Genomic DNA, 24,022 nt, shown 5'->3' with positions numbered 1-24,022 from the left:
GAGGGAATGGCAAACCACTCCAGTATTTTGACTGTGAGAACCCCATGAATATTATGAAAAGGCAGAAAGATATGACACCAGAAGATGAGCACCCCCAGGTTGGAAGGTGTCTAATATGCTACTGGGGAAGAGTAGAGGGCAGTTACTAGTATCTCCAGAAAGAATGAAAGAAGAAGCTGGGACAAAGCAGAAATGATGCTCAGTTGTGGATGTATCTGGTGGTGAAACTAAAGTCCAATGCTGTAAAGAACAATATTGCACAGGAACCTGGAATGTTAGGTCCATGAATCAAGGTAAATTGGATGTGGTCAAGCAGGAGATGGCAAGAGTGAACATCAACATCTTAGGAATCAGTGAACTAAAATGGACAGGAATGGGCGAATTTAATTCAGATGACCATCATATCAACTACTGTGGGCAAGAATCCCTTCAAAGAAATGGAGTAGCCCTCATAGTCAACAAAAGAGTCTGAAATGCAGTACTTGAGTGCAATCTCAAAAACGACAGAATGATCTTAGTTCGTTTCCAAGGCAAACCATTCAACATCACAGTAATCTAATCACAGTAAGTCTATGACCCAAGCAGTAATGCTGAAAGAGGAATAGTTCCATGAAGACCTACATGACCTTCTAGAACTAACACCAAAAAAAGATGTCCTTTTCATCATGTGGGGGTTGGAATGCAAAAGTAGGAAGTCAAGAGATACCTGGAGTAACAGGCCTTTGGAGTACAAAATGAAGCAGGGCAAAGGCTAACAGTTTTGTCAAGAGAACACACTGGTTATAGAAAACACCCTTTTCCACCAATACAAGAGATGACTCTATGCATGGATATCACCAGATGTAATCAGATTGATTATATTCTTTGCAGCCAGAGATGGAGAAACTCTATACAGTCAGCAAAAACAAGACCAGATCTGACTATGGCTCAGATCACGAGCTCTATAAGGGGCAAAATTCAGACTTAAATTGAATAAACTATGAAAAACCACAAGGCCATTCAGGTATGATCTAAATCAAATCCCTTATGATTATACAATGGAGGTTATGAATAGATTCAAGGGATTAGATCTGGTAGAGAAAGTGCCTGAACAACTATGGAGAGAAGTTTGTTAACATTGGACAGGAGGCAGTAACCAAAGGCACCCCCAAGAAAAATAAATGCAAGAAGGCAAAGTGGTTGTCTCTGGAGGCTTTACAAATAGCTGAGGAAAAAGAAAAGTGAAAGGCAAGTGAGAAAGGGAAAGATATACCCAACTGAATGCAGAGTTCCAGAGAATAACAAGGAGAGATAAGGTCTTCTTAAACGAACAATGCAAAAATAGAGGAAAACAACAGAATGGGAAAGACTAGGTATCTCTTCAAGAAAACTGGAGACACCAAGGGAACATTTCATGCAAGGATGGGCATGATAAAGGACAGAAATGGTAAGGACCTAACTGAAGCAGAAGAGATTAAGAATAGGTGGTAAGAATACACAGAAGAATTATACAAAAAAGGCCTTAATGGCCCAGATAACCATGATGATGTGGTCACTCAACTAGAGCCAGACATCCTGGAGTGTGAAGTCAAGTGGGCCTTAGGAAGCATTTCTATGAACAAAGCTAGTGGAGGTGATGGAATTCCAGCTGAGCTATTTCAAATCCTAAAAGATGATGCTGTGAAAGTGCTGCACTCAATATGCCAGCAAATTTGGAAAACAGCAGTGACCACAGGCCTGGAAAAAGTCATTTTTCATTGCAATCCTAAAGAAGGGTAATGCCAAAGAATGTTCAAACTACCATACAATTACACTCATTTCACTTGCTACTAAGGTTATGCTCAAAATCCTTCAAGCTAGTCTTCAGCAGTACATGAACTGAGAATTTCCAGATGTACAAGCTGGATTTAGAAAAGGCAGGGCAAATTGCCAACATCTGCTAGATCATAGAGAAAGCAAGGGAATTCCAGAAGAACATCTGCTTCATTGACTCCACTAAAGCCTTTGACTGTGTGGATCACAACAAACTGTGGAAAATTCTTAAAGAGATGGGAATATCAGACCACCTTACCTGTCTCCTGAGAAACCTGTGTGTAGGACAAGAAGCAACAATTAGAACCAGACATGGAACAATGGACTGGTTCCAAATTGGGAAAGGAGTATGATAAGGCTGTGTACTGTCACCCTGTTTATTTAACTTATATGCAGAGTACATCATGCGAAATGCTGGACTGGATGAATCCCAAGCTGGAACCAAAACTGCCAGGAGAAACATCAACAATCTGAGATATGCAGATGATACCACTCTAATGGCAGAAAATGAAGAGGAACTAAAGAGCCTCTTGGTGAGGGTGAAAGAGGAGAGTGAAACAGCTGACTTGAAACTCAACATTCAAAAAACTAAGACCATGGCATTTGGTCCCACCACTTCATGACAAATAGAAGGGGAAAAAGTGGAAGTAGTGACAGATTTTATTTTCTTGGACTCCAAAATCACTGTGGATGGTGACTGCAGGCATGAAATTAAAAGACGCTTGCACCTTGGAAGGGAAGTCATGACAAACCTAGATGGTATTTTAAAAAGCAGAGACATCACCTTGCTGACAAACATGCAATAGGTTTGAACACCTATGTATGGATCTGCTTTTCAGAAAAAGTACATGTTGGAGAACCTTGGAGATGGAATAAAGGTCATTGGGACTTGGCCTCTTAAGCTTTTTTCAGAGCTACCATTTTTAAATGATTTTTCTCCATCCATCTTACTGAGAAACCCTACCTCTCAACCCCTGTAAAACAAACAGAGGTGTAAAACTAAATTAATATAAGCACGTGGGAGGCATGAGTCAAAAGGGGGCTAGCAAAATACAAAAAGGTTGATTTGTTGGGATTTTGAGATTAACAGATGATTGCATTTTTCATAATGTTATTATACTGTTGTTAGTGCATCAAGCACAATAAAAAGCTAACCTTTTACGTGTTTCAGATGTAAATTCTTACCTTATATCTTTATGCACTTTAGCGAGGCGGTCAGCTTTTCGAGCGAGGATGAAGCTGGGGAGAGAAATTACGTTTGAATGATTAGGTGACGGTGGTTTATCTTAAGAGTTGTCTCTTCTTTTTAAAGTGTTCTTGCCTATATCTACAGTAATACCCTAAATACAAGCAAGTTCCATTCCAAGAACGCATCTGTAAATCCAATTTTTTCATAAGTCCAACATAGTTAGCCTAGGTACCCAACTAACACAATCGATTATATAGTACTATACTCTACTACTAATAATAAATCTAATAATAATAATAAGTAAGTAAGTGTTAGTCGCTCAGATGTGCCCAACTCTTTGCGACCCCATGGACTGCAGCCCACCAGGGTCCTCTGTCCATGAGATTTTCCAGGCAAGGATACTGGAGTGGGTTGCCATTTCCTTCTCCAGGAGATCTTCCCAACCCAGGGATTGAACCTGGGTCTCTCGCAATGCAGGCAGATTCTTTACCAACTGAGCTACAAGGGAAGCAGGCTTATAATATTTTTCACACAAATAATATATAAAAAACAAACACAGAAAAAAACACTTTTAGTCTTACAGTACAGTACCTAGAAAAGTGCAGGCGTATAGTACAACAGCTGGCATATGGGGCTGGCACCCACGTTTGTATCTTTGAAAGTTCACAACTTGAAGGTTTGTACGTAGGGGACTTACTGTACTCAGCACTAATACTACTCTCCCAACACTCTCCCATTATTTCCATATACTAGAGCAAATGCCAAGCTGTCCTCATCTGCTTCTGGGTCCAAAACCCCTGCCAGGGGTGGGCTCCTAAACAATATATCACTACCTACTCAATATTTTATAGCCAAAGTTCAGTACAGTTCTTGGCATACAGTAGGAAATTGACTATGTAGATGAATTAATGTTGCATTAAATGATGAGCCTGGTAATGACTGTTGCCATCTGTCAAGTTACTTGATAAAAGCTGGAAAAACAAATATCAAAAAGTGCTTGTTGGGAATTCCCCGGTGGTCCAGAAGTTAGGACTTCGAGCTTCCACTGCAGGGGGCACGGGTTCAATTCTTGGTCAGGGATTTAAGATCCCACATGCCAAAGGCATGGCCAAAAAAATAAATAAATGAAGTGCCTGAAGTGGATGCCATGGTGGGCCACCCAGATTCCTCTTCAGGACCAAACACTCATTACCCTCAGCTCACAGCCAAACCCCTCCCTAGCAATTATACTCTGCAGCAGAGAACTGCCTGGTGAAAGGTCCCATCCCTTCTCAGAATGAATGCCAGAGTGCGATGGGTACCAAAGCCTACCACACAATGCAGACACCCAGTGCAGATACCTCTGAAAGGCAATCCTTACTTCGAGGCCTCTGTTGGGACAACACTGGAGCCCAACCGTTCCCTCTGCCCAATCCTGATTCCTTCCCTCCCCCACAGGTAGTATGTGTCCATGTGCTCAGTCACTTCAGTCGTATCTGACTCTGTGAGACCCTATGAACTGTAGCCTGTCAGGCTCCTCTGTCCATGGAATTCTCCAGGCAAGAATACTGGAGTGGGTTGACATTCCCTTCTCCAGGGGATCTTCCCAACCCAGGAATAGAACCTGCATCTCTTGCATCTCCTGCATTGACAGGCTGGTTCTTTACCACTAGCGCCACCTGGGAAGCCCAGGCAGCACTCCACAGAGCAATTCCTGATGAACCTCCTAAACCCAAATCTCCACCTCCAAGTTGACTTCCTGGGAAACCAGCCTAGTACAGTTCTCAAATTCAGTGACTCAGTAAAACTCAGTTATGATCTGTCTGCTTCCCTTTGATCAAGTAGATTCTACTTATTATGCCATTATTAATTGCTTGTATATTTTAAAGAATGGAATTGTAACAAGAAATCCTTAGCTATACTATGATTAGAAAGCTTGCCAAAAAATCCAAATGAGCCAAAGGAGAATGGAGTGATTTCTCCATTTAAGAAAAGTTTTAAAATTGTATTTTTTTGTTATTTTTCTAGACAAAGACAAATAGATCAGGACTGAAAATGCAAGGGATGAACACAGAAATTTTGTCCTCTCCCTCAATTCCCTCTCCCCCAATTAAACTGTTCCTCAATTTGATTGGCCATTCCTTTAGAGTTGTTATTTGAGACCATTCTGGGAAGCAAAGATATAAAATGCATTTGTGTTTACCCAGAGAACAGTATTTCAGAGGAAGCTGTGGAATCTTTAAGAAATTTGAACCATTGAACTCTGGGAGATATAGTCATGATTTTGCTTGATTTAACTAACACTTTATGTTGTGGCTTGCTGGTAAGGTGAAAGTGAAAGGGAAGTCAGTGGTGTCCGACTCTTTGCGACCCCATGGACTGTAGCCTATCAGGCTTCTCAGTCCATGGGATTTTCCAGGCAATAGTAATGGAGTGAATTGCCATTTCCTTCTCCAGGGGATCTTCCCGACCCAGGCATTGAACCCAGGTCTCCCACATTGTACACAGACGCTTAACAGCTGGTAGGTGCTAGGTGCTAAGTCACTTCAGTCATGTCTGACTCTTTGTAACCTGGTGGACTGTAGCTCACCTGGCTCCTCTGGAAAGAACACGAGTGGGTTGCATACCCTCCTCCAGGGGATCTTCCCGACCCAGGGATCAAACCCACATCTCTTGCATTGGCAGGCAGGTTCTTTACCACTGCACCACCTGGGAAGCCGTAGTACTAATGATTTTAGTTAAATTTTAGGTGTATGCAACAATTGTATGTGGTATTTCAGTGAAAATCACCAACAGCTGATAGAAGATTAAATGATCTATCTGAAAGCCTTTTAGATCCTGGGTGCTTTTCACAGTTCCTTTTCTAAAGGGCAGTGAGTGTTGGTTCTGTCTGTCAAATCTCAAGTCCTAAATGAAATAACCTCTTTGATCTAACTGTAAGAATGGACAATTATCATCCAACTTTCTTTGGTGTTTTATTGGGGAAATTACACACCCTGGCTTTGGGGTGGGAACATTTCACAGCTCTAAAGTACAAGGTCCTTTCTAGTTTCCAAAGGCAAGTAGTTATCACACACAGTGCTGGGCAATTACAGCATCCCTATCTTCAAGGCTTTCATTGCCTAGAGCAAAGAGCAGGGCAGAGGCAATATAGCTTCAATGCAAGAACAGGGTGGAAGCAATTTTCCAGATAAAACAGATTAGAATATCACTTTCTCAGTGTGTTAGTCGCTCAGTTGTGCCCAACTCTTTGGGACCCCATGGACTGTAGGAGCTGCATAAATAAACCCATTACCATCTAGAAGGCTTCTGCAATCCATGTCCTTGTTGCTGTGCTGTGCTTAGTCACTCAGTCGTGTCCAACTCCTTGCAACCCGTGGACTGTAGCCTGCCAGGCTTCGCTGTCTTTGGGGATTCTCCAGGCAAGAATACTGGAGTGGGTTGCCATGCCCTCTTCCAGGGGATCTTCCCTACCCAGGGATCGAACCCAGGTCTCCCGCACTGCAAGTGGAGACTTTTTACCGTCTGAGCCACCAGGGAAGCCCATATCCTTGTGAATAAAGCTAAAGAAAGCCCAGAACAGCGGATGCCACAGTATTTCATTCCCAGGGCAAGAAAAACATCAATATTCTTTCATCTTCAGTCAGATAGGTCTTGACCAGTAGTCTCTAGAAACCTCTGTCTCAACTTCTTGCTTTTCTTTGGCACATAAAAAGGGACAGCAAACTCCCCAATCTATGTATTTTCTTGCCCAGTGGGGTCGGAGATGAATAGGGTACAATGTTCCTATAATCTTTACATTGTGAGCACCTGCCCTTGCCAGGGAAGCTGGTGCTCTTTCTTACATCTGACAGTGAGAGAAGCAGTTACAAAATGTTTTGCTGAAAAAAAAAAAAAAAGTTTTGCTGGCAGTCCAGTAGCAGAGTCTGCTTTCTAAGTCCCTAGGGTCCTGGGTGTGCTCCTTTGGATTTTGTAATTTCCCTTCAATGACACAATGCACATGAGCTTAACTCTCCTGGGGCACAGGGGGAAACCAATGGTCTCCAAAAGTCACTTGACTGCTAGAGAAGCTGTGCTCTTTTATTGCAATGTGCTAGAATAAATAACCCTTTTGTTGGTATTGCTTTGAGGAGGACTAAAAGGTATGACAACTGGGAGGCTACAGCACTCCTTGGAAATTTCTTTGTGGGAGCTCCGATTCCCTCTCTGGACCCCTAGTCTCCAGAGGGAAGAGTAGCTGTGTGAGGCAGGAGAGGAAAAGAGTTCCTCTTCCAGACACAGAACCTCGCCCTGGCACCATTCTTCATGGAAGACAGCCATGGAGTGACTTACTGGAAAAAGTGCCCTACATTCAAGGCCTGGCTGGCTCTCCTTCAAACTGCACTTCATTGGTCATTCATCTTATCTCCCAGGGTAACTGTGAACAAAATTTTCTTTTCTTTTGGCCATGCCACATGGCTTGTGGGATCTTAGTTTCCCGACCAGAGATTGGACCTGGGCCCTTGGCATTGAGCTATTGGAGTCCTAACCGCTGGACCAGCAGGGAATTCCAACAATTAAAATATTAACATTTGCTATGTAGTGCTGTCTAGAATGGAGAGAGGACTAGAGCCCAGAAAACATAACTTTGGAAGGTTGTACAGGACAAAATAGTTCTCGTTCCAGAATGGCTATAAACATTCTGTAGGCAAAGTGGTCTGCCATGCCATCTGTCTAGCTGTATTTTTCACTCTTGTCCTCCACATGTAAGTTTCATGGGGGAAAGTAATCAATGGACACAGGTTCAAAGTGGTGTTCACTTTAGTAAAGTTTCCCAGTGTTCTCGTGCCACTTACTCTATGACTCTAATATTACCAAACATGAAAACATGATATATTGTCTATAGGGTTACTTAGTGTTGCTTGAGCTTGAGTGCAAAACAACACGCTCTGCTAGTTCCCACACCAAGACACCAACATAGTTTGCAAAATGCAGAACATCCAGGTCTCACTTACCCCATGATAGCAGGCAGTGATCCATCTGGCTTGGTATCATCCAGTGTTATTGAAATTGGAGCTTCCTCATCTTCGATGATCATACAGCCACAGTAATCTTAACCAGAAGAAAAATAATAGGAGATTGAGAAACTTCGTCAGGGATTTAGGAAGGACATTTTAAAGTATATATATATAACTATTTCGCTAAAAGGAAGGCAAAACTTAAACTATTGGTCTTTGCCCTGATCCCAGAAGTTCTTTTCCATTAAATACACTCACTGATTAAACAAGGATGTTTGGTGACCCAGACGTATTAGAAAATGACCCATCTCGATGACCTTTACATAAAGGTCAGGTATGATCAATGCATGAGTAAAATTGTAAGATGGCCTTGGAGTTGTGGAATACACAAGAAACAGTAGGGTGTGTTAGAAGGAATCGCCTCTGGGAAACCAGGGAAGAAGTGTCAAGAAGGAATCCTTTTAGGATGAGATGAAGGCTTAGCAACAACCAACACCACATCCGCCCAGACCTTGCCTCATGCCAACACCCGAACAGGAAGTCTCATTGTTACCATTTTATACAGAGGCTGAGGCTGAGAGGTGAAGTGCCACCTGAGGCAACACAGCTAGTAAGCAAGTGGGGCCCAGGAATGTGTGACTTCAAAGCAGCGCTCTTTCACAGTGGTCCTTTGTCTTACTCCGCTCATGAAGAGGAAGTGGTGAGACATATGCCAGGGGCCTGGACAGTGTGGCCCTGCAACTGGAGGGCCTGCTGCCTTGCCTCTCACTGCCAGCAAGCACTCTTGGGGCCATTTTGTGTTGCTGGGGACTATGAAGAGATGGACAGACTAAGATCTCTGATCCTTTCTCTACCAACTGGAAACACATCTTTTTCTGTTCAATATGTTCCTACTGAACTGAACTGTATGTTCCTAAAAAAGAGTGCAGTCTTCTCTTAATACAATTTAAACATGAATAAACACAACCTACCCTTTTTCTTCCAAAAGGCCTCCTTGTAATACATCATGCACTTAATGACAGCCCCCATTGGAAGACGCTGTATCAGCTGGTTTCGCTCTGATGGAAGCTCTGGTCTAAAGTGTATCTTGGCAGTCAAAGTTGGTGGGATGGCACTAATGACATACCGGCACTGAAACAAACAGACACAAAATACCATCTCAAACGTGAGTCACAGTCTTTGCAGGGGACATGAAACATCACATTTATCATTTTGAGGGACACTAAGCAGTCACAATGTACAGTATGAGACCACTGTGAGGCAACAACACAGAACAAGGCACATCAACTAAGGCTAATAATTGGAAGACTGAGTCAGAAATATGCCAGCATCAATCATGCCACCGCTTGGATTATATTTGGTTAGAAGCTGCAGAAGACAGAAACATGTTAGTCGCTCAGTCGTGACTGACTCTTTGTGAGCCTGCCAGGCTTCTCTGTCCATGGAATTCTCCAGGTAAGAATACTGGAGTGGGTGGCCATTCCCTTCTCCAGGGGATCCTCCCCACCCAGGGATCGAACCCAGGTCTCTTGCATTGCAGGCAGATTCTTCACCATCTGAGCCACCAGGCTATTAGAGACCTACTTAATATAAGCTCTTTAAATTTTATTTATTTATGGGCCACACCGTGAGGCAGGCAGGATCTTAGTTCTCTAACCAGGGGATGGAACTTGTGTCCCCAGGTCCTAACCACGGGACTGTCAGGGAATTCCCATAATACACATTTCTTTTGACAAAACTGAATTACCTCATAAAGTTCACGATTCAGGGTCTCTACGGTGATGTTTTCACTTGACTGGTCAACATAGGTGACAGGGCTCCTCAGTTTCACCCTGTCCCCTAGGAGTTGCATTATCCGTTCGCTTACTTGACCAGATCCACCTACAAACTTCCGTTCCTACAGGAAAAGGCAGGCAGGGATGGAAATGTGACAAATGCCCCAGGAAGGAAAGCCATATTTACCACTGATTAGAAACCTGTGGAAAAATCACAGGCCATACCTCCACTCTCTACACTGTTAACTGTTAGAAGAACTCATTAGGACAGGGGCAGTCTACCAAGACACCTCAGTCACCATGCTCTATGCAGCTTCATGTGACAAAAAGCTGTTACCAGTTTATGGAATCACAGAATCAGTGGGAAGGGATGAATTGGGAGATTGGGATTGACATTATATATATAAAATAGATAACTAATAAGAACCTACTGTGTAGCACAGGGAACTCTACTCAATACTCTGTTAAAGGTCTATATGGGGAAACAATCTATTAAAAAAAGAGTGGATACATGTGCATGTATAACTGATTCACTTTGCTGTATACCTGAAACTAACATGACATTGGAAATCAACTATATCCCAATAAAAATTTAAAATCAAATCACAGAATCAGAAGGAAGGTTTCCCTAGACCACTGGCACCTTGACCAAATGCAAATATCAGCAAGCTTCAAATGCTCAAGAGTGCAGTGCATGGAGGGTGTCTGGCGACAGGGAGGATGCTGCGCTTCTCCCAGGGGGAGGCAGTTTCCTTTTTTTTTAAAAAAAGTTGATTATTTTTTTCTAGTTTCACTGAGATGCGGATGCAGTTTCTTAACTCCCCTCAGTTTTTTAAAGTCCCAGGCCAGGACTGTCTAGGCGCAACAGGCTCATGGTGCTCTCAAGGATCACCTGGTCATCACCAAAAGATGTTCTAAGAATCTAAATCTCAGCTGTTGAGAACTTTTTGCCAAAAGGCCTGGAAGTTTCCCTGGGAGGACAGAAGAATGAAGGCTCAGCATCTGCCTATTCCTCCAGACACTGTGGACTAGCTTCCTTGAGCAACTCTATAAGACCGTGAGTGCTGCATCCTAGTGCCATCTGCTACGCTCACCATGGAGATGCTTCCGGCTTAATCTAAGGTCGGTCCTTAATACAGTGCATTTTGTAAGAACCAGGGGAATATTTTTAGCCTGCTAGAGATTGATGATTCTTTGAATGATTAGAAATACAAGTAGGCAGACTGAAGCACAGCCCACCATTGTACAATTAGGTACCTTAATCACGTTCCTCCAGAAAGCCTATGCCAGCAACCTCACAATAATTTTTACACTTGGATAACTGGCTATTGTCTTAATGACACCACTATAGCTCCTTATAAAAACATTCCCAAAGTAGTTTAGTTTCATGATCCGTACATCCTCACAAAACCAGAACCATTTCATTTATAATTTGACCTCTGTTTTCCAAGAGTTACTCTAAATGTTAGTATAGTGGAAAGACCAGGAACTCTTTTCCATCTTCATGTCTAGTATTTGTTGAACTAAACTATTAAAGGATAAATAACCATTAAACTATTAAAGGATAAATCTAAGTTCTTTGTAAAGGTATTGTGATAATGGTTTTACATTCATAATCTGAACTATGCCCTCCAAAAGGTCATGTGGAGTCTGCCCAGAAGTATCTTGGCTCCTCTGAATGAGGGATATAACACAGTACTGTAAAGAAATTATCTTTCAATTAAAAAATAAATTAACTAAATACATATATATATATATATATATATATATATATATATATATATATGAAAAAGAAGTGAAGCCGCTCAGTTGTGCCAACTCTTTGTGACCCCATGGATTGTAGCCTACAAGGCTCCTCTGTCCATGGAATTTTCCAGGCAAGAGTACTGGAGTGGGTTGCCATTTCCTTCTTTTATATATATATATATATATATATATATATATATATATATATATATATATAAATTGAGTCAAGATATTTCCAAAGACAAATATAGATTAAAAGGAGTAATATGGGATTTCTAGATGTAAAGGCACTTAAAAAATGCGACTGCCTTATGTTTGCTAAAGCTGAAGGTCAAACTGGCAACCATAAGAACAACTTAGGGACTTCTGATGGTCTCCCAAGGAGAGGAATAATTCACTAAGTAGACAATGACTCTACACCTCATACTATGAAACAGAGCATAAGTTAGAACTAAATTGCTCTCAATTAAACCTTATTCCATTGAGGCATAACATTCTTAGAAAAGAGATACCCATTTTCTTTCACTAAGGGAGAGTCTTGAAATAAAGACTCACAGAGTTTGGAAAACCCGGGAATTAAAATTCTGGCTTTACTACTGGCTTGTTGTGTATCCAACCAGGGAGCCAGATGAGTTACATTCATTAGTAATGGCTGTGGTATCAGTTCAGTTCAGTCGCTCAGTTGTGTCCGACTCTTTGCAACTCCATGGACTGCAGCACATCAGGCCTCCCTGTCCATCACCAACTCCCGGAGTTTACTCAAATTCATGTCCATCAAGTCAGTGATGCCATTCAACCATCTCATCCTCTATCGTTCCCTTCTCCTCCTGCCTTCAATCTTTCCCAGCACAAGGGTCTTTTCAAATGAATCAGTTCTTCGCATCAGGTGGCCAAAGTATTAGAGTTTCAGCTTCAGCATCAGTCCTTCTAATGAATATTCAGGACTGATATCCTTTAGGATTGACTGGTTTGATCTCGTTGCACTCCCTGGGACTCTCAAAAGTCTTATCCAGCACCACAGTTCAAAAGCATCAATTCACTGGGGCATCAGAGTCTTGCTGATCTTAATCTGCTTCTTGTTGGTTCAATATTTCTTATGAAGAAGAGCTTGAAGTATAGAGCTTGAATTATTTAAAATACTAAGTCATTCTACGTTTCCATTTTATTAATGGGATGTTGCAATCAGTTGTAAACTAATAAACTTATATAGTGATTTGCACAAAGACTCCATGAACAAAAACTGCACAGTTAAGTACAAAAAGTATCTAATTTGGAGACTTAAATGTTTTCCATAGTCATAGTAATGGCCTTTACATAAAGACTAATAGGAATTCTACATATATTAATTATTTGATAAAATCTAGACTCAAATCAGTGTACTCTCCATTATACACTTACTTGAATCAGTCCTATTAGGTTGGTAATAGATTTTTTTTTATATACCCAAATTTGATTTAAAAGTAAACGCTAGTTATTAAGCTCTATTAAAAAGAAATCCAGAAGCGCATTTTATCTGCACAAATCAGTTACAAAGTTCAAAAGTGTTTCTTATGCTTTAAGACTCAGTTTTTAACTTTGTAAACCACATCTGAAAGACTTGGCACTTCTGCATTATTGTGTTTCATTTCTTTCTCTTTTTTTTTCTATTTTGATTAAGAGGATAGTAGAAAAAGATTTTCTGGCATTTTTATTCACTTGGTTAATTTGTATAAGCTTCTGATTGCCAGTTGCTCAGATAACAAGTGACAAAGCAGAATTCTTGAAAGCATTAAAGTTCCTTAAACCTAAGGCTAAATCTTGAATATATTGTTGAATTCTTTACTATGCTGATAGCTGGCAGATTGACAGCTGCACATTTGGCATGCTTTGATTTTTGGTTCTGGGGGTATTTTGGGACTTTATTTTTCATTGCAGATTTATTTGGCAATGTACAGTAAAATTTGTAAACTTGCTTCAAGTTTATGAATAAAGAACCACTTTTTTAAAAAAAGCATCGATTCATTGGTGCTCAGCTTTCTTTATAGTCCAACTCTCACATCCATACATGACTACTGGAAAAACCATAGCCTTAACCAGATGGACCTTTGTTGGAAAGTAATGTCTCTGCTTTTTAATATGCTGTCCAAGTTGGTCATAACTTTTCTTCCAAGGAGCAAGCGTCTTTCAATTTCATGACTGCAGTCACCATCCGCAGTGATTTTAGAGCCCCAAAAGATAAAGCGTGCCACTGTTTCCACTGTTTCCCCATCTATTTGCCATGAAGTGATGGGACTGGATGCCATGATCTTACTTTTCTGAATGTTGAGCTTTAAGCCAATTTTTTCACTCTCCTCTTTCACTTTCATTAAGAGCTCTTTACTTATAACTTCACTTTCTGCCATAAGGGTGGTGTCATCTGCATATCTGAGGTTATTGATATTTCTCCTGGCAATCTTGACTCCAGCTTGTGCTTCAGCCAGACCAGCATTTCTCATGATGTACTCTGCATATAAGTTCAATAAGCAAGGTAACAATATACAACCTTGACATACTCCTTTCCTGATTTGTAACCAGTCTGTTGTTCCATGTCCAGTTCTAACTGTTGCTTCCTGACCTGCATACAGATTTCTCAAGAGGCAGGTCAGGTGGTCTGGTATTCCCATCTCTTTCAGAATTTTCCATAGTTTGTTGTGATCTACACAGTCAAAGGCTTTGGCATAGTTAATAAAGCAGAAGTAGATGTTTTTCCGCAACTCTCTTGCTTTTTCGGTGATCCAACAGATACTGGCAGTTTGATTTCTGGCTCCTCTGACTTTTCTAAATCCATATTGACCATCTGAAAGTTCACTGTTCATGTACTGTTGAAGCCTGGCTTGGAGAAATTTGAGCATTACTTTACTAGCGTGTGAGATGAGTGCAATTGTGTGGTAGTTTGAGCATTCTTTGGCATTGCCTTTCTTTGGGATTGTAATGAAAACAGACCTTTTCCAGTCCTGTGGCCACTACTGAATTTTCCAAATTTGCTGGCATATTAAGTGCAACACTTTCACAGCATCATATTTTAGGATTTGAAATAGCTCAACTGGAATTCCATCACCTCCACTAGCTTTGTTTGTAGTGATGCTTCCTAAGGCCCACTCGACTTCACACTCCAGGGTGTCTGGCTCTAGGTCAGTGATCACACCATCGTGATTATCTGGGTCATTAAGATCTTTTTTTTGTATAGTTCTTCTATGTATTCTTGCCACCTCTTCTTAATATCTTCTACTTCTGTTAGGTCCATACCATTTCTGTCCTTTACTGTACCCATCTTTTCATGAGATGTTCCCTTGGTAACTCTAATTTTCTTGAAGAGATTTCTAGTCTTTCCCATTCTATTGTTTTCCTCTATTTCTTTGCATTGATCTCCGAGGTCGGCTTTCTTATCTCTCCTTGCTGTTCTTTGGAACTCTGCATTCAAATGGGTATATCTTTTCTTTTCTCCTTTGCCTTTTGCTTCTCTTCTTTACACAGCTATTTGTAAGGCCTCCTCAGACAACCATTTTGCCTTTTTGCATTTCTTTCTCTTGGGGATGGGCTTGATCCCTGCCTCCTGTATAATGTCACAAACCTCCGTCTGTAGTTCTTCAGGCACTCTGTCTATCAGATCTAATCCCTTGAATCTACTTGTTACTTCCACTGTAAAATCATAAGGGATTTGATTTAGGATGTGTTATGGAAGCAGGGCAAATGGTGCTGCTGCTAAGTCGCTTCAGTCGTGTCTGACTCTGTGTGACCCCATAGACCGCAGCCCACCAGGCTCCTCCGTCCCTGGGATTCCCCAGGCAAGAACACTGGAGTGGGTTGCCATTTACTTCTCCAATATGTGAAAGTGAAGTTGCTCAGTCGCGTCCGACTTATAGCGACCCCATGGACTGCAGCCTACCAGGCTCCTCCATCCATGGGATTTTCTAGGCAAGAGCACTGGAGTGGCTTGCCATTGCCTTCTCCGAGGGCAAATGCTAGTAGGCAGCAAAATTTATCCCCCAAATGTCGAATTTACTATTGAAAGAGTAACCAGAAATCACTTGTATTAGAAGAATAGTCAGTTCCATTCTATAACAGGTAACATAAAATAATAACTCAGACACAGAATGGGACCAAAAGTCTCATGCCTGGAACAGAGATGACTTTAATGACAATTTTACAAGAACTAGATTTTTTTGCAAATTAGTTGATTTTAATAAGTGAGCTCCTCCTACATATTCTAATTTCACCTACTTCCAAAGGAAGGAACTGAATTCCTCAAACCAAATTCAAAATGAAACATTCTTTAGTTGTGAACTTACTTTTGGAAATGAGAAAATTTTGTTTTCAGGAAACTTTTTTTTGAAATTGTTTCAAATTTAGAAATATGTTTCATGTTTCAAAATATAGAAGCAATTATTAAGATACTGCACTGGCTGAGGACAAAATCAGACATGAAGTTTAGTGTAAGAATGGACACTTCATACCTGGCCACCGTTGGTAATGGAGAATATCCGAGTTGTGCCCCCACATTGTTTCACGTACCACAAGAACCACAGGGCAGACACCTCATGGGGTTCAGAGGTCACATTGATATTCACAAAGAGAGATGCAAACTGCCGAGCAGTCCTGGTCATAGAACAAGAGTCAGGAGTAAACACATACATGCTTCACATGACATTATCTTTAGAAACATAATTTAGTATAGTTAGAAACCATTTCTATGCCTTTAAAAAATACTCATGGACTCAATCTCTGACAGAATGCAGATTTTTAACTCTCGGGGAAAATAATTTTTTCCTGACTTGTTGGAAATTATGGGTTAGCTCCAAACATGCTAATCCCAGTGCAGTCTAAAAGGTTAATATGCTTGTCAGGTTCATTGACGATACTGTTTTCACTTATTTGAACAAACCTCCTCTCCTCAACACCTCCACTGCCCCCACCCTGGTCCAGGCAACCACTGACCCTCACCTGGGTTAAAACAGTGATGGCTGCTCCTGGGTATCCCTACCTAGTCATATGACTACATCCCCTCATGTTCCTTCTCTACATTACAGCCAATTAAGTCTTTCCACAGTCCAAAACTAAAACAAACAAACAAAAAATAAACACTCTGCTTGGTGGTGGTGGTTTAGTCACTAAGTCGTGCCCAACTCTTGCGACACCATGGACGGTAGCCTGCCAGGCTCCTCTGTTCATGGGATTCTCCAGGCAAGAATACTGGAGTGGGCTGCCATTTCCTTCTCCAACCCTTCAATGATGTTAATGGCAAAAGGCAAAAAGTCTTGTATATGGTCAATAATGTGTCTTGCACCATCAGCCTCTCAAGTTCTGTAAACTCCCATTACATCATTTCCTCATGGCATCTTTATGGTCTAGGCATACATACTGTTCACTCATTGTTAAAAGATGTCAATCTCCCCATCTTGGGGGCCTTCATAAGCTGCTCCCTGTTCTCTATACTGGGCATGGGGGTGGGCATTTCCCACACTATACAACCTTCACATCTTCCACCATTATTTGTGGTCGATTACTGGAAAATACCATGCCTCAACCATTCATCCTTCCATCCATCCCATCCACTATGACTTATTCCTGAAAGAAACCATCCCTCCCCCTTTACTATTTTTCTCAATTACTATGGCTCGCTACTGCAACATCACCCCTCCTCACCAACCATATCTCCTGTCTCCTCCATCCACTATGGATCATTCCTGAAAGATACCATCCATTGCATCACCCACTTTTCCATCTCATTCCATCACTGTGGTTCACCTGTGAGATACCAACACCCCACACCATCCACTGTTCCTATTTCCAATTCATTGTGATTTATTCCTGGAATATATATCCTCCCCATACCCTGATCTCCACTCATCCACTGGGCTCATTCGTGGAAGACACATCATTCCCCAACACCATCCATCAGTCCTATATCCCCCATCAACTGACTCATTCCTTTAAGATACTTGGACAAAAACATCCTCCTCACCATCCATCCTTCCTGACAGCTTTCCACCATTAATTGCAGGTCATTATTGGAAGATTCCATCCTGCCACATCATCCACCTTTCTCCATCTACCCCTATCCACGGTGTCTCATTTCAGAAAGATGTCACCATTCATACCATCCATCCTTCCTTTCTCCACCATCCACTGCTGCTCATTCCTTGTTGATACCATCCCCTCATACCATCCTCTTTTCCTCCCATCACTATGGTCACTCCTAGAAGATACATCCCACCCATCCATCCATCCATACTATCTCCCCCCATCCACTGTAGCTCATTTCTGGAAGATACCATCCCCTCATACCATACTCTTCCTGTCATCCATAAACTGACTTATTCTTGGAATATACCATCTCCCCACGTCATCCACTCTTCCTGTCTCCTCCATCAACTGACTTGTCCTTGGAAGATACCATCTACACATACTATCCCTCTTTCGTCTCTCCCCCATCCACTGTAATTCATTCCTGAAAAATACCAACATCTCACATAATATATCTTTTATATCCTCCACCAATTGGTGCATTTCTCAAGATACTATCTCCACAACCACACAACCTCCCCACTTTCCTCCATCCACTGTGGCTTATCCTGGAAGACACCATCCCACCATATCATCCATCCTTCCTGTCTCTACCCATGCACTATGGCTCATTCTTGGCACATACCTGCCTCCCACACCATCCATCTTTCCTGTTTCCCCTGTCAACAGAGGCTCATACCCAGAAGATACCATTCTTACACCATCCATTATTTCCTGTCCCGTGCACACAATATGGTTTATTCCTGAACATAGTAACCCCACATACCATCCACTCTTCCTTTCTCTCTCATCAACTGGGTCATTCTTAAAAGACACCATGTTCACGCACCATTTTTCATGTCTCCTTCCATCCCCTGTGGTTAATTCCTAAAAGATACCATCCCCTCACAGCATCCATTTTCTTGTCTCCCTCATCTACTGGCTCATTCCTGGAATATACCATCTCCTCACACCATCCCCTCTTCCTAACTTCCCCATCCCGTTACTCATCCTGCAAGATACCATTTACTCACACTAAACACCCTTCCTGTCTTCCCCCACCCACTATGGCGCCTTCAATGAAGATTCTTAATTCCCACAGCATCCACCCTTCCTGTCTCCCCCATCTATTATGGCTCATTCATGGAAGATGCCATTCTCTCATATCATCTATCTTTCCTCTTTCCCTCATCCATTAGGCACATTCCTGGAAGATAGCTTGCCCTCACACCATCCATCCTTCCCTGTCCCTTACCACCCTCTGTGGCTCATTCTTAGTTGATGTAGTTACAACTCCTTTATTTCAACAAGGAATCTCTCCTTCACCCTCAAGAGAGGTCAGGTTCCTCCATTTCAATCTCTCTTAGAATTATGTAACATGTGTATAATTACAGTCTCTCCTGCTAAAAATATATCAGCTCCATGAGGTTAGGGGCCACACATCATAAGTTCACCACCATTCCTCAGTGCTTCTTCGTATGGTGCCTTCACACAGCAGCCCCAAAATGCTGACAGAATGATCTGTAACTCAGTTAGTAACACAGATTCTCATTGAAAACATAATTTAGAGTTTTCATTAATATAGACTAGCTTCCCTCTAGTTCTTCTATATTTATATGAAATTACTTTAACACCTTTCCAAATTGCTTTTGCAGCTGACCTCTGTACTATCTGAAAACACAATTACTTCTTTTATGGTGAAGCGCACAATTCTTTCATTAAAAAAAAAAAAGTTCAACTTCCTTCACATACTTTTCTTCTTATGTTTTAGATTCACTTTATGTTGAATCCTGCTCTGATTGTCTCAAGGGCCCTTAAAGTCACTATTAATGGAAAGGTCATTAAGTTTCCCCTTAACTTTTCCTATACTTATGAAAAAAAACTCTGAAGTTCAAGATAGGATAGGGATGATATGAAGGGAAGATAAAAAATACATTTTAAATAGTCAAGATTACTTTGTCCAGCAGATTTTTTCGATGAGATCTTTCATAGTCATCTTATCCCATTCCACTGCATGTGGGGCCTCCCATGGTGCATCAGCTGGAATCTGCAAAGAAAGGAAGGCCGACATTTAGGTCTGATGGTTACTGCCCACTGGCCTGCCAAGAGGCCCTCAGGAGAAACTCTGAAAACTGGTTTCTCTATGTTGGATGTGTGATGTGCATAGAATCCTATGTGCATATAGACAGTGGTGTATACATACACTACATATGTACACTACGTACCCAGTGGTGGGTTTGGGATGGATAGCTCTTTGGATTCTATGCCCTAATGCTGTTGCCAAAATAATACCTAAATATATGGCACCCCACTCCAGTACTCTTGCCTAGAAAATCCCATGGACGGAGGAGCCTGGTAGGCTGCAGTCCATGGCCGCTAAGAGTCGGACACGACTGAACGACTTCACTTTCACTTTTCACTTTCATGCATTGGAGGAGGAAATGGCAACCCACTCCAGTGTTCTTGCCTGGAGAATCCCAGGGATGGCAGGGCCTGGTGGGCTGCCGTCTCTGGGGTCACACAGAGTCGGACATGACTGAAGCGACTTAGCAGCATATGCACTAATATAAATTAATATGTAATTATGATGGTCATCATCATAATTATTATTGAAAGGTAATGGAAGAGGGTATGGTAACCCACTCCAGTATTCTTACCTGGAGAATCCCATGGACAGAGGAGCTTGGTGGGCTACCGTCAATAGGGTCACAAAGAGTCAGACATGACTGGAGAGACTTAGCATGCACACATGCACCCACAACAGCCATTTTAAATTTCCAAATTAAGTTTGAGAGATGGATGTTATAGTTATTGAGTTACTGATACTCAGTGAAAAAACACTTTGAGGAAACAAATCTTCCTCCCCCTTTATTATCTCAGGTGGCATAATATATGGATAAGATCACTCTGAATAGGATTCCCAATAAAAATATGTCATATAAAAACTCAGTGGCATAGAGCTGAAAACACACAGGTACACACATTAGTATCAGAGACATGTGGGTTTGAATCCTGGTTCCCTTGTTGTATGATCTTGGGGAAATTATGTAACCCCTTGGCACTGAATTTCTCCTCGCTAAAGCAGAAATACTACCAATGTGGCAGAGTTATTGGGTACATTGGAAATGATATACATCAATGTTCCCTGCACTGTGGAAGGATATTAAACATTTGCTATTGATTTCAGTCACAGGTTAAGGGCAAGCTGAACGCACACTTTACCTCTTTTCCCATGTTATCCATGGTCCGCCACAGGTTGTTGTAATCCAGATAAGCAATGGGATTCCATACTGGAGGGAAGGCACCCCGAAATGGATAAGTTTTTCCCTAAAAGCAAAGGATATTATGTTAAATTAGGATGACATTCTAAAAATCCCAACCAGTCAACCTCAGAGCCATTTTCAAAGAAACAGGATCCTCTATTGTGTCAAAAAGCAATGATGGACAGCACCTATACAAGACTCAAATTACAGTTAGATTGTCAAGAATTCCCTAGTGTCATTTTAGCTGGTTTTGACTGATTTTTTTTTTTTTTTTTTTGGCTGCTTGGCTTGTGGGATCTCAGTTTCCTGACCACGGGTTGAACCTGGGCCCTGTCAATGAAAACCTAGAATCCTAACAACTTAGCCACCATTTACTTCATTTCAGTTGTGTGACAGGCACTGTGCTACTATGAGGGAAGGGTGAATCCTCAGGAAAAGAGAGCAGGTCTAGATTCTTCCTAAGCCTTTCTTTCTTTTTTTTTTTTTTGGTCACACCATACAGCTTATGGGATCTTAGTTCCCTGCCATGGATTGAACCCATGCCCTTTGCATTGGAAGCACCAGGGAATTCCCTTTATTTCCTAATTGAATTCCTTTTTCTTTAAAACATCTTGTAAATCTTCATAAGGTCAAAACACTGTCTATTAATACATTTTGCACACAATTTCAATTTTATTGAATAGAAACATATTCAGTATTTGTAGAAAGCCTACTGTGTGTACTGTGTGCACTGACCAATATTCAGAGCTGGATTTTTAAAAAGGGCTAAAGTAAGACTCCTGACCATCAAGGCAGGGACACAAGACAGAAGAGCATTAGCATTCATGGGCGCACACTCACACACACTCTCCAACTGAGTAAGACTACATGGCAGCCATTAAGTGACAAAGAAGTAATTTTCTTTCCAGAGTAGCAAATTCAAATAACCTTGGCAGATTATGTGATCTGATTTCTTATCTGAAAATGCTGTGTAGTAGTGCTGCAAGACAACTTTTTAAGACTCCAAATCCTTTATCATCATCACTACCACCATCACCACCATTATTACTAATAGTCATTAAGATCTTTTTCCATGCCTGGCACTGCCCTAAGCTCTTTCTATGCATTGTCTCCTGTAATGCTCACCCCAACCCTCTGGAGGAAAGAACTATTAATATTCCCATTTTACAAATGAGGAAACCGAAGCTTAGTGATATTAGCTAGAAAACGGTTTGGACAGAAATTTCCTGCTCCCACAGCCTTTTCTCATAAACAATAAGCTTTCCGGCCTCTTATATGATTGATGGAATGTTGAGATAGTTTTGTCCAAGAGACATCTTAAACTTCCTGACTAAAAGAAAGAGAACTCTGAAATGTGAACCTTATAAATCTCCCACACATCTTTTATGTTTCTAAGGAATAAAAAAGGAGACTAAGAAGCTCAAGGGTAACAGGGTCAACTTTGGAAAATGTGCAAGAATGTTCTGAGAGAAACTGGCAGACACAAAAATAACTCTGCACAGGAGAGAAACTGGGTTAAATAATAGTTCACCAGCAGCCTTCAGAACAGTTGGCTCTTGTTGCAATTCTTCCCTTAATTGAAACTGTAAAAAAATCTATATTTTATACTCAAGTAATAGTCTCATACCAAACTGATATTTGCTTTGAAAAAAACTGTTTAAGAAAATCCTTCAGTTCATTTCAGTTCAGTTGCTCAGTCATGTCTGACTCTTTGTGACCCCATGAGCTGCAGCACGCCAGGCCTCCCTGTCCAACATCAACTCCGGGAGTTTACCCAAACTCATGTCCATCGAGTCAGTGATGCCATCCAGCCATCTCATCCTCTGTCATCCCCTTCTCCTCCTGCCCCCAATCCCTCCCAGCATCAGGGTCTTTTCAAATGAGTCAACTCTTTGCATGAGGTGGCCAAAGTATTGAAGTTTCAGCTTTAGCATCAGTCCTTCCAATGAACACCCAGGACTGATCTCCTTTAGGATGGACTGGTTGGATCTCCTTGCAGTCCAAGGGACTTTAAAGAGTCTTCTCCAACACCACAGTTCAAAAGTATCAATTCTTCGGCGCTCAGTTTTCTTTATAGTCCAACTCTCACATCCATATGTGACTATTGGAAAAGCAATAGCCTAGACTAGATGGACCTTTGTTGGCAAAGTAATGTCTCTGCTTTTTAATATGCTGTCTAGGTTGGTCATAACTTTCCTTCCAAGGAGTAAGTGTCTTTTAATTTCATGGCTGCAATCACCATCTGCAGTGATTTTGGAGCCCCCCAGAATAAAGTCTCTCACTGTTTCCACTGTTTCCCCATCTATTTGCCATGAACTGATGGGACCAGATGCCATGAACATAGTTTTATGAATCTTGAACTTTTTAAAGCCAACCTTTTCACTCTCCTCTTTCACTTTCATCAAGAGGCTCTTTAGTTCCTCTTCACTTTCTGCCCTAAGGGTGGTGTCATCTGCATATTTGAGGTTATTGATATTTTTCCCGGCAATCTTGATTCCAGCTTGGGCTTCTTCCAGTCCAGCATTTCTCATGATGTACTCTGCATATAAGTTAAGTAAGCAGGGAGACAATATATAGTACTCCTTTTCCTATTTGGAACCAGTCTGTTGTTCCATGTCCAGTTCTAACTGTTGCTTTCTGACCTGTATACAGATTTCTCAAGAGGCAGGTCAGGTGGTCTGGTATTCCCATCTCTTTCAGAATTTCCCACAGTTTGTTGTGATCCACACAGTCAAAGGCTTTGGCATAGTCAATAAAGCAGAAATAGATGTTTTTCTGGAACTGTCTTGCATTTTCGAAGATGCAGCAGATGTTGGCAATTTGATCTCTGGTTCCTCTGCCTTTTCTCAATCCAGCTTAAACATCTGGAAGTTCATGGTTCACGTATTGCTGAAGTCTGGCTTGGAGGATTTTGAGCATTACGTTACTAGCATGTGAGATGAATGCAATTGTGTGGTAGTTTGAGCATTCTTTGGCATTTCCTTTCTTTGGGATTGGAATGAAAACTGACCTTTTCCAGTCCTGTGGCCACTGCTGAGTTTTCCAAATTTGCTGGCATATTGAGTTCAGCACTTTCACAGCATCATCTTTTAGGATTTGAAATAGCTCAACTGGAATTCCATCACCTCCACTAGCTTTGTTTGTAGTGATGCTTCCTAAGGCCCACTTGACATCACATTCCAGGATTTTTAGCTCTAGGTGAATGATCACACCATCGTGATTATCTGGGTCATGAAGCTCTTTTTTGTATAGTTCTTCTGT

General features: G+C 41.4%; 1 protein-coding gene across 1 annotated transcript in view; it reads right to left on the bottom strand.

The window, feature by feature from the left end:
- The window catches only part of MAOA (monoamine oxidase A), an 83,721-nt gene that overhangs the window by 10,709 nt on the left and 48,990 nt on the right, over positions 1-24,022 (bottom strand). Inside the window, exons 4-10 of the mRNA XM_027533676.1 lie at positions 20,721-20,825; positions 19,454-19,545; positions 15,950-16,091; positions 9,704-9,853; positions 8,928-9,087; positions 7,954-8,050; positions 2,977-3,030 (exon numbers count right to left, since the gene is read on the bottom strand). Of these exons, the coding sequence (XP_027389477.1) occupies positions 2,977-3,030; positions 7,954-8,050; positions 8,928-9,087; positions 9,704-9,853; positions 15,950-16,091; positions 19,454-19,545; positions 20,721-20,825 (800 nt within the window). The remainder of the gene's footprint in view (positions 1-2,976; positions 3,031-7,953; positions 8,051-8,927; positions 9,088-9,703; positions 9,854-15,949; positions 16,092-19,453; positions 19,546-20,720; positions 20,826-24,022) is intronic.

The sequence above is a fragment of the Bos indicus x Bos taurus genome, chromosome X (assembly GCF_003369695.1).
Source record: "Bos indicus x Bos taurus breed Angus x Brahman F1 hybrid chromosome X, Bos_hybrid_MaternalHap_v2.0, whole genome shotgun sequence".
Taxonomy (NCBI): domain Eukaryota; kingdom Metazoa; phylum Chordata; class Mammalia; order Artiodactyla; family Bovidae; genus Bos; species Bos indicus x Bos taurus.
Note: the sequence above shows the minus strand (reverse complement) of the source record. Positions and strands in the feature narration are given on the sequence as shown.